Source organism: Epinephelus fuscoguttatus, linkage group LG1 (genome assembly GCF_011397635.1).
Source record: "Epinephelus fuscoguttatus linkage group LG1, E.fuscoguttatus.final_Chr_v1".
Taxonomy (NCBI): Eukaryota; Metazoa; Chordata; class Actinopteri; order Perciformes; family Serranidae; genus Epinephelus; species Epinephelus fuscoguttatus.
Window position 1 is genome coordinate 51,770,972 of NC_064752.1, and position 12,082 is coordinate 51,783,053.

At 42.0% G+C, this 12,082-nt stretch overlaps 1 protein-coding gene across 9 annotated transcripts in view; it reads left to right on the forward strand.

The window, feature by feature from the left end:
* plekha6 (pleckstrin homology domain containing, family A member 6) overlaps nt 1-12,082 on the forward strand; it is a 371,706-nt gene that overhangs the window by 132,964 nt on the left and 226,660 nt on the right. For all 9 annotated transcript variants that reach the window (XM_049569368.1, XM_049569285.1, XM_049569451.1 and 6 more), the window contains one exon: nt 6,846-6,960. In XM_049569368.1, the coding sequence (XP_049425325.1) occupies nt 6,862-6,960 (99 nt within the window). In that variant the 5' untranslated portion in view covers nt 6,846-6,861. The remainder of the gene's footprint in view (nt 1-6,845; nt 6,961-12,082) is intronic.

Below are 12,082 nucleotides of genomic sequence, written 5' to 3' on the forward strand. Positions count from 1 at the left end.
CAGTGGTGGAAAAAAGTTTTCGGACACCCCATACATTTGTGAAATATTGCATTAAGAATCACTCTTTGGTCTTCAAGTGCAATTTCTTTTAGTACAGTCACAGCCAAAATACTAAATAAATCCTAAAAAAGCCATTAAAAACTTAAAATTGATTGGTTCCATAAAAATACATAAGAAATTTTGAGTATTGGGTCATTTTGGTACCAGTGATGAAGGTCGTTCTTTTTATTAAAAGACACAACTTTTGTTGCCAAGCTTCGTGTCTACATAAAGCCAGCACATTTGAAAGTTCTTCAGACACAAAAATGGCTAAAACAAGGAACCTAACGCAGGAAACACGCCTGAAGATAAAGATTCTCAGCCAGGAAGGGTACAGCTGCCGCCAGATAGCCAGGAAGTGCAGATGCAGTCCTTCAGCAGTTGGATACACTCTGCAGAAATACAGACGAACCAACAGCTTGGAAGACAAACCAAGATCTGGGCGTCCAAGGGTTTCTTCAGCAAGAAATGACCGCATCCTGATCCGCATGTGCAGGCAAAACTGCCGAATGACATCACAGGAGCTTCAGCAGCAGTGGTCAAACCAAACTGGTGTCCAGTGTTCCACCTGCACTGTACATGGCCGACTTTTAGATCATGGCTTAAGGTCCTACAAGGCTATCAAGAAGTCCCTGATCAATGAGAGACAGAGGTTAGCCTGCCGTCGTTGGGCCCAGGCACACAAGAACTGGACAGCCAGGAATTGGAAGAAGATTTTGTGGTCAGATGAGTCCAGTATCCAGCTTTATCTTCCTCCTACTAATGTGAGGGTACGCAGAAGGCCAGGCGAAGCATTATCTCCAGCATGTACAGTACCTACTGTCAAGCATGGTGGAGGCAGTATCATGGTTTGGGGATGCATGAGTGCTGGTGCTGGTCATCTCACTGTCTGTGTTGGTCATCTCACTGTCTGTGATGGCACATTGAACTCTACCAAGTATTGTACCATTCTCAAAACCCACATGCTCCCTTCTGCACGTGCACTGTTCTGTCGAGGTAAAAACTGGATGTTTCAACAAGATAATGCCCCTTGCCACACATCCAAGGCCAGTAGAACTTGGCTGCAGGAGCACAGTATCCAGGTCTTAGAGTGGCCAGCTCAATCCCCGGACATGAGCCCCATTGAAAATCTGTGGTGGATTATCAAAAGGTCTGTTTCAAAGCATAAACCAAAGAATTTAGAAGAATTAAAAGCAGTAATTCAAGAAGAATGGGACAAGATTACCCCTCAACAGTGTGAAAGGCTCGTGGGGAACATGCCAGCCAGGATTAGAGCTCTACTACGTGCCAGTGGCAGGACTACTAAATATTAATTTGATGATGTGATAGTTTATTTATTTTTTGTTCAGTTTTGAACACATTCTCTGTTATTTGTTGACTTTGATACCGACAATGTTGAGAACTGACATATTGAAACTGTCAAGAATTTAGTTTTGTTAGTTTTTCTTGTAAACAATAAACAAAAAAATATAATTTGTATTTGTTTGTATCTGTCTAATGCAGCCACACCTTTTGAAACACAAAAAAGATTTTTCCACAAATATTTCATGATAATATTTGAGATTGTGTAAAATTTTAAGGGTGTCCGAAAACTTTTTTTCCACCACTGTATATGGGTGCCGTGCACTGGACCTACGTAGTTCCAGCCCATGCTCACTTAGCGTTTATTAAACCAATTAACCTGACCATTGATCAAACCCCCTCCAAAAAACAGAAATGCCCTGTCGACACCTGGTATTAACATGCATCTTGGGTGATCGCATCCCAAGTGAACAGATCTCAGCATGGCTGTAAATACACCCATTGAGTCTTTAATATGTGTTGAGATCTTATCGCTTAGACTACATTTAGAGGGGGTCTGGGTTGCATATGCTTGTATTGTTTCAGCTCACATCTCCTGGGCCACATTAAAGGACTGCCTACTCAGCTGACATCCTTACTTATCCAACTCAAACTCTCTGTTGCTGCTGTTCCACAGGTGAGATACAGCACTGAAGGACTGTCCCCAGAGCCACTGTCCTCCCAGGGCAGCAGTCAGTTCAACATCTGCCTGGGTAGCACAAGCTAACACAGCAGCAGCTGTTAAACGATCCAAACAAACTCACACTTAAATCAAGAAGATTCGACTTCTTAACAACTGTGGTAACATTAGCCGTGTCATAATAACAGTTAGTGCTGTCACTTTATGCGTGTGGGTGGACTCTCACCAACTGTTCCGGGCACTGGTCTCATACTCCTGCAGCAGCAGCCTAACGCATTCTCATCCCAAGTCGTCACATATCTGCACTTTGTCAGTGGACTTTCATGTCTACATATTGCAGAAGTCTCCTTCTGTGTCTGCTGCTGATGTTCTGGACACCACAAGCAATACTGTGTTTGGTTTGGTTTAGGCAAAAAAAACATGTGGTTAGGTTTAGAAAAAGACATCTTGGTTTGGAATAAGAACAGGCTGGCAATCTTCTAGCGCTGGGGTGCAGGGACCCCCAACCAGTGTGCATATTAACTCAGAAGCTGCGGAGCATATCATTAGCCAACTACATGCACATCATGCATGAACGGTTGTGTAACAGTGGTCCCAGATCCTTTTATATAATGCTGCATTCACACTACAACAACTGTGTGCCCAGCTACATTATCACATGTCACTGTTAAAGTGTTGTTTAAGCGCTCATTAACATAGTTATGTTTCTACAGGCATGTGTGTGTCTGCTACCTGCCAAAAAAGCACCTTCAGTAAATGTCATCTGTAGTTTGTATTTGGACATCCGCTTATGATCAGAATCTATGCTCCATTTTAACATCATAGTTCCCCATTGCATCATCATGCATTACAATACACAGAGGGCTATCATAGTGACAGCTAAGTAAGCTAAATAACAGTATCGTAGCTAAAAACAAACCATATGATTGGTTGATGCTTCACCGCGTCATTGGAGCACTGAAAAAAGATGAGGTCAGCTCAACTTTCATTTGTAGCACAACTGTCTGCAGTGGCAAGTGTCAGGCATCAGTTTGTAGCTCTAATGTCACTGGCTTCCACTGAAAATGAATTGTAGTCTGTTGCTGTGTTGCTTGTAGTGTGAACGCAGCATAGAGTTTCAGTTTTCTTTATAACAGCTGTTATTGTACTATGATACCAGTTATGGAAGAAGCTACTCTGATTTTTAATTATTTAAATTACCATTGCAACTATATAAAAATACTGTGTTACAAGTAAAAGTCCCGTATTGAAAACGTAAAAGTACATAAAGTAGTAGCATCAAAATATATTTAAGGTACCAAAAGTAAAAGTACTCATTCTGCATAATGGCCCATTTTAGACTAATTTATCACTGCATCGTAATTAGTGATGCATTAATGTGCGAGTATCGCTAATGATGCAGCTGGTAAAGGTGAAGCCAATTATACCTCTTATACTTCTGGGTACCTTAATCCATAATATGACAACATAATTCATTAGTTTACTTTTTGTATTAATAATTGGAATCTGCAAAGTAACTAATGTTGAAAAATTAAAGTAGTTCAGGAGAAGTATGTAGTATAAAAGAAATAGTCTACTTAAGAATAGAACAAATAAATTGTACATACGTTCAGTATTTGAGTTAATATGCTTCTTTACATTCGTGCCTGACGTGCTGACGTATTGCGGTAAGCGAGTTGTGTCATTTCCGGTGTTTCTGTGACAGCGTCTCTGTACTGCTCTGGTCAATTCTAGTAGCCTGTTTTCTCACTTCAGTTGCTTTAACGTCTACTTCAAGTCTTAACCCACACTAGTTCTGTTTAAGCACTTATAGCTCTCCTCCTTTCTACGATTTTATCGCTAATCTCTTAGGTGTTGTTTGCACGTTACTAGCCTTGGTAGCTACATTAGCTTTAAAGTTAGCGATGGCTTCTCCCTCTGCTTTCTCTTGCTCGGTGTGCCAAATGTTCAGTTATGCCTCTGCCTCCTTTAGCAACAGTGGTAATTGTAATAAGTGTAGCATATTTGCTGCGTTGGAGGCGAGGCTTAGTGAATTAGAAGCGCGGCTCCGCACCATGGAAAACCATTCAGTAGCTGCGGTAGTTAGCCAGCCCCCTTTAGCCGGTGCGGAGCCACATAGCATAGCCTTAGCCTCTGCTAACTGTCCTCCGGGAACTCCCGTTCAGCCAGGAGGTTGGGTTACGGTTCGCCGGAAGCACAGCTCCAAGCCGAAGCCCACGGCTCACCACCAGCCTGTTCACGTTTCCAACCGCTTTTCCCCACTCAGCGACACACCCGCTGAGGATAAAACTCTGGTTATTGGCAGCTCTATTCTGAGAAACGTGAAGTTAGCAACACCAGCGGCCATAGTCAAATGTATCCCTGGGGCCAGAGTGGGCGACATTGAATCTAATTTAAAACTGCTGGCTACAGCTAAACGTAGATTCGGTAAGATAGTTATTCACGTTGGCGTCAATGACACCCGGTTACGCTAATCGGAGGTCACTAAAATTAATATTGCCTCGGTGTGTGAATATGCAAAAACGATGTCGGACTCCGTAGTTTTCTCTGGACCCCTCCCAAATCTGACCACTGATGACATGTTTAGCCGCATGTCATCATTTAATCGCTGGCTGTCCAGGTGGTGTCCAACAAACGATGTGGGTTTCGTTAATAATTGGCAAACTTTCTGGGGAAAACCTGGTCTTATTAGGAGAGACGGCATTCATCCCACTTTGGATGGAGCTGCTCTCATTTCTAGGAACCTGGCAAACTTTATTAGTAATTTAAACCCCTGACCAGGACTCAGAGTCGCAGTCCTATACGCCTCTCTGAGCTTCTAGTTCAGTTACCCAGCCATAGTTTTCATAGTTTTATACAAACGGTGTCTGTCTCCCAACCACCTAAATTATTTAAATCTAAAATCAAACAAAGAGGAGTTGTGCATAACAACCTCATAAAAATTAAAACCTCTTCTGTGACAGAAAGACAAAACAGGAGAATTAAATGCGGACTGTTAAATATCAGGTCTCTATCGTCTAAAGCAGTGTTAGTAAACGAATTAATATCAGATAATCATATTGATTTACTCAGTCTCACTGAAACCTGGCTGTGTCCAGATGAATATGTTAGTCTAAATGAGTCCACTCCTCCCAGTCATAATAATACCCACATTCCTCGAGGCAGCGGCCGAGGAGGGGGAGTTGCAGCCATTTTTAACTCTAGCCTGTTAATCAGCCCTAAACCTAAACTAGATTATAATTCATTTGAAAGCCTCGTTCTTAGTCTTTTACATCCGACCTGGAAAACCTCGCAGCCACTTTTATTTGTTATAGTGTACCGTGCTCCTGGCCCGTATTCTGAATTTGTATCTGAATTCTCAGAGTTTTTATCCAGTTTAGTTCTTAAATCAGATAAAGTTATTATTGTAGGCGATTTTAACATTCATGTCGACGTTGATAATGACTCCCTGGCTACCGCGTTTATCTCATTATTAGACTCCATTGGCTTCAGTCAGGGTGTACATGAACCCACTCACTGTTTTAACCATACCCTCGATCTAGTTCTGACGTATGGAATTGAAATTCATAATCTGAAAGTCTTTCCACAGAATCCCTCGCTATCGGATCATTATCTGATTACTTTTGATTTCTTTTTACTCGATTACACGCCACTCAGCAACAGTTACTATACTAGATGTTTATCAGATAATGCTGTCGCAAAATTTAAGGAAAAGATTACTCCGTCATTAAATTCAATACCAAGTCCCTCAGTAACAGAGGTTTCCTGTACCGACTTTGATCATTTCGTCGATAGCACTGTAGGCTCGCTGCGAACAACACTTGACTCTGTAGCTCCTCTTAAAAAGAAGTTAAAAAAGCAAAGAAAGTTCGCTCCTTGGTATAACTCTCAAACCCATAAGTTAAAACAAATATCGCGAAAATTTGAAAGGAATTGGCGATTAACCAAACTGGAAGAATCTCGTTTAATCTGGACAGACAGTCTCAAAACTTATAAGAGGGGCCTCCGCAATGCCAGAGCAAACTATTACTCAGCATTAATAGAAGACAATAAGAACACTTTCAATAATGTTGTTGTAAGCTACTGTCATTACCTGCATCTCTCTCTCTCTCTCTTTTTCTCTGTCTCATTGTGTCATGTGGTTACTGTTAATTTGTTATGCTGATCTGTTCTGTACGACATCTATTGCACGTCTGTCCGTCCTGGAAGAGGGATCCCTCCTCAGTTGTTCTTCCTGAGGTTTCTACCGTTTTTTTCCCCTGTTAAAGGGGTTTTTTTGGGGAGTTTTTCCTTATCCGCTGTGAGGGTCATAAGGACAGAGGGATGCCGTATGCTGTAAAGCCCTGTGAGGCAAATTGTGATTTGTGATATTGGGCTTTATAAATAAAATTGAATTGAAAATTGAATTTACATTCCACTACTGCATAATACAAGTCACAGCCTTGGTTATGGTTAAACCAACACTGAGTGTTGTGGTGGGATGTGAAGAGCAGTCTCTGGTGTCAAGGTGGTAAACTGTAACAACATCTCTGTCTGGCAGCCAGGAGTCGTTACTCACATGACCACCAGAGGTCCTTGTCAGACAAATGTAAACATTGCTTGTTTGTCTGGTGAATGAGCTTTCCAGAGACAACTCTGCAATGTGTCCAACTGGAGCAGATGAGACCCTGACAAATCACTTCAGATCAGATTTGTTACATTTATCATTTTGCACAGTCAGTACTCTGGCAATCACACACTTCTGCTGGCAGACTACGAAAAAGGGGGTAGAAGAACAAATGCACTGATGCACAAAAGAAGCTTATGACTTTGCTCCTCTGTCTAGGCACTGTGAAGTGGATATGAATGGGAAGGTGAATACTACTGCTGAGAAGATCACTCACTCCAAAAGTGCCAATATGGTGTCAGACCTGTCCCCAGATGCCCAGCCTTATACCCGGGTGAGCACACACACACACACAGACACACAGACACACATGCACACACACACACACACACACACACATATCACAGAAATTATTCCAGGAAATACAGATTTAATTTCAAAGAAGAGCTACATCTATCTCCATTGCCTTCTTCTGTTGTTTGTTGATCAACACAATGTCCAGTTGGTTAGCCATCACCATGTTTTCAGTCTGGATCTGGAAGTCCTACAGGATCTTAAGTTGTTCATTCTCAGCCACTGTAGGGGGTGTCTTCCATTTTGTCCTTGCAACTTCTAGTGGAAAAAAACCCTTGAATTTGCAGCCAATTTTGTCAAAAATTGTGGTAAAATTGCAGCATTTTATGTGATTTTTTGCAGGAAATGACAAAAGGAAAGGAAAGGAGAAAAAAATGTGATTTTTTTAAAAAAAAATTACTACCTCCAAAAAAATAGTCATGTAATCATTTGCTATAATAATCATGCTGAATATTACAAAAATAGCTGCAAATGTTTTTTTTATTGTTCTCTTTAGTTTTATTTAATTAGTTTCAAAACATGGACTCCAATAATGTTGCAAAAAATCCTAAGTGACTATTGTAGCTCTCAAACCAGACAATGTGACTGTAAAACAACATGTAAGCTACATCTTCTGTAAACTTAACATTTTAATACGTTCAACACATATTGTGGTAGTTTCCACTTTGCAAATTCTAATGTTTCTTCATACTGCAATGCCATTAGTGCATTTGATGACGGTTCTGATGATGACGTTTCAAATGATGTCGCGTGTGCGACGACTTCCGGGCGGCCAGAAAATGTGGAAAAACGTGGAGTAATCGCGGGACTTCTGAAAAATTGCAAGCCCCCGCAAATATTGCAGACTTAAGTTGAATTTGCGTTAATTATTGCAATCGCAAGATCGGGATTTTCTGGAGGGACTGACTATGCCAGCCATTTGGTTAGGGCATTCTATGTACGCTCTTCCAGCCTGCATCTCACACCCTGCTATTATGTACTGTCTCAGGAGCATCTTTGTACAGCCTGCACCAGGGGTCCTGTCTGGTGTTGTAGACCTATTCTTCTATTGATCTTGTACTAAGTGCCTGTTTCTGTGCTGCCATGATTAGTGCTTCTGTGCTGTCTTTCAGTCCAGCCTTTTCCAGCCACTGGTAGGATTTCTTGATGTTGGCCACTTCTTCAATCTGTCGATGGTACATATTGTGCAGGAGCTTGTCCTTCCATGATGGTTCATCTTCCTCTTCTGCATTCTTGGGTTTCTACTGCCTGAGGTATTCACTTAGCGGCTCATCTTTGGGGGCCATCTTCCTGATGTTTTCCTGGATCTTGGTTGTTTTGGCCCGGACAGTGGCTCTGACGCTCACCAGTCCTAGCCCCCCCTCGTTACAATGAGTGTACAGTCTCAAGGTACCGGACTTGGGATGAAATCCTCCATGCATTGTGAGAAGCTTCCTTGTCTTGATATCAGTGGCCTCTATCTCCTCCTTTGCCCAGCTTATTATACCACTGGGGTATCTGATGACTGGCACAGCGTACGTGTTGATGGCTCGGACCTTGTTCTTTCTGTTCGGCTGACTTTTCAGGACCTGCCTTACTCTTTGCAGGTATTTGGCTGTAGCTGACTGTCTTTTGGCCTCCACAGTGATTTGCCTGTGGGACCCCAAGGTATTTGTAGCAGTCCTGAACATCTGCAGTGTTGCCCTCTGGTAGTTCAGCCCCCTCGGTTCTGATTGTTTTCTTTGTCTTGGACACCATCCGACCACACTTATCTAGTCCGAATGACATTCCGATGTCATTGCTGTAGATCCTGGTGAGGTGGATTAGTGAGTCGATGTCTCGCTCACTCCTGGCATACAGCTTGATGTCATCCATGTAGAGGAGGTGACTGATGGTTGCTCCACTTCAGAACCAGTATCCATAGCCACTCTTTGTGATGATTAGGCTGGGGGTTCAGGCTTATGCAGAAAAGTAGTGGGACATTGCAACACCTTGGTATATGCTGCACTTGATGGTAACTTGTGTAGTTGGCTTTGAGTTTGTCTCCAGAGTCACTTTCAACAACCCCATTAAGTTCTTGATGAAGGCTCTTAGTGTCCTGTTGATATTGTCCATTTCCAAGCATTCCAATATCCATGTGTGTGGCATTGAGTCGTAGGCTTTCTTGTAGTCAATCCAGGCGGTGCACAGGTAGGTCTGCCTGGTCTTGCAGTCTTAGGAGACTGCTCAGGAGAAATGTTCAGTTATGCCTCTGCCTCCTTTAGCAACAGTGGTAATTGTAATAAGTGTAGCTTATTTGCTGTGTTGGAGGCGAGGCTTAGTGAATTAGAAGCGCGGCTCCGCACCATGGAAAACCATTCAGTAGCTGCGGTAGTTAGCCAGCCCCCTGTAGCCGGTGCGGAGCCACATAGCATAGCCTTAGCCTCTGCTAACTGTCCTCCGGTAACTCCCGTACAGCCGGGAGGTTGGGTTACGGTTCGCCAGAAGCACAGCTCCAAGCCGAAGCCCACGGCTCACCACCAGCCTGTTCACGTTTCCAACCGCTTTTCCCCACTCAGCGACACACCCGCTAAGGATAAAACTCTGGTTATTGGCAGCTCTATTCTGAGAAACGTGAAGTTAGCAACACCAGCGGCCATAGTCATATGTATCCCTGGGGCCAGAGCGGGCGACATTGAATCTAATTTAAAACTGCTGGCTACAGCTAAACGTAGATTCAGTAAGATTGTTATTCACGTTGGCGGCAATGACACCCGGTTACGCCAATCGGAGGTCACTAAAATTAATATTGCCTCGGTGTGTGAATATGCAAAAACGATGTCGGACTCCGTAGTTTTCTCTGGACCCCTCCCAAATCTGACCACTGATGACATGTTTAGCCGCATGTCATCATTTAATCCCTGGCTGTCCAGGTGGTGTCCGGCAAACGATGTGGGTTTTGTTAATAATTGGCAAACTTTCTGGGGAAAACCTGGTCTTATTAGGAGAGACGGCATTCATCCCACTTTGGATGGAGCTGCTCTCATTTCTAGGAACCTGGCAAACTTTATTAGTAATTTAAATCCCTGACAACCCAAAGTTGAGACCAGGACTCGAAGACGCAGTCCTATACGCCTCTCTGAGCTTCTAGTTCAGTTACCCAGCCATAGTTTTCATAGTTTTATACAAACGGTGTCTGTCTCCCGACCACCTAAATTATTTAAATCTAAAATTAAACAAAGAGGAGTTGTGCATAACAACCTCATAAAAATTAAAACCTCTTCTGTGACAGAAAGACAAAACAGGAGAATTAAATGCGGACTGTTAAACATCAGGTCTCTATCGTCTAAAGCAGTGTTAGTAAACGAATTAATATCAGATAATCATATTGATTTACTCAGTCTCACTGAAACCTGGCTGTGTCCAGATGAATATGTTAGTCTAAATGAGTCCACTCCTCCCAGTCATAGTAATACCCACATTCCTCGAGGCAGCGGCCGAGGAGGAGGAGTTGCAGCCATTTTTAACTCTAGTCTGTTAATCAGCCCTAAACCTAAACTAGATTATAATTCATTTGAAAGCCTCGTTCTTAGTCTTTTACATCTGACCTGGAAAACCTCGCAGCCACTTTTATTTGTTATAGTGTACCGTGCTCCTGGCCCATATTCTGAATTTGTATCTGATTTCTCAGAGTTTTTATCCAGTTTAGTTCTTAAATCAGATAAAGTTATTATTGTAGGCGATTTTAACATTCATGTCGACGTTGATAATGACTCCCTGGCTACCGCGTTTATCTCACTATTAGACTCCATTGGCTTCAGTCAGGGTGTATATGAACCCACTCATTGTTTTAACCACACCCTCGATCTAGTTCTGACGTATGGAATTGAAATTGATAACCTAAAAGTCTTTCCACAGAGTCCCTCGCTATTGGATCATTATTTGATTACTTTTGATTTCTTTTTACTCGATTACACGCCACTCAGCAACAGTTACTATACTAGATGTTTATCAGATAGTGCTGTCGCAAAATTTAAGGAAAAGATTACTCTGTCGTTAAATTCAATACCAAGTCCCTCAGTAACAGAGGTTTCCTGTACTGACTTTGATCATTTTGTCGATAGCGCCGTAGGCTCGCTACAAACAACACTTGACTCTGTAGCTCCTCTTAAAATGAAATTAAAAAAGCAAAGAAATTTCGCTCCTTGGTATAACTCTCAAACCTGTAAGTTAAAACAAATATCGCAAAAATTTGAAAGGAATTGGCGATTAACCAAACTGGAAGAATCTCGTTTGATCTGGACAGACAGTCTCAAAACTTATAAGAGGGGCCTCCGCAATGCCAGAGCAAACTATTACTCAGCATTAATAGAAGACAATAAGAACAACCCCAGGTTTCTTTTCAGCACTGTAGCCAGGCTGACTGAGAGTCAAAGCTCTATTGAGCCTTGTATTCCTTTAGCCCTTAGCAGTAATGATTTTATGAGCTTTTTTAATGACAAAATTCTAACTATTAGAGGCAAAATTCATGACCTCCTGTTCTCAGATAGTACCTATCTAACCTCAAACACAGCTGTAAAACCTAATATATATTTAGATTACTTCTCCCCAATTTCTCTTCAAGAATTGACATTGACAATTGACCCCAGCCAACTATAGACCAATATCTAATCTTCCCTTTATGTCAAAGATCCTTGAGAAAGTAGTCGCAGACCAGCTGTGTGATTTTCTCCATGATAATAATTTATTTGAGGAATTTCAGTCAGGATTTAGAGTGCATCATAGCACTGAGACAGCACTAGTTAAAATTACAAATGACCTTCTGATTGCTTCAGACAAAGGACTTGTCTCTGTACTTGTTTTATTAGATCTTAGTGCGGTGTTTGACACAATCGACCATCAAATTCTACTGCAGAGACTGGATCACTTAATTGGCCTAAAAGGTTCTGCGCTGAGCTGGTTTAAATCTTATTTATCTGATTGTTTTCAGTTTGTTGACGTTCATAATGAATCATCCTTACGTACCAAAGTTTGTTTTGGAGTTCCGCAAGGTTCTGTGCTCGGACCAATCCTATTTACTCTATATATGCTTCCTTTAGGTAACATCATTAGAAATCACTCTATAAATTTCCATTGTTATGCGG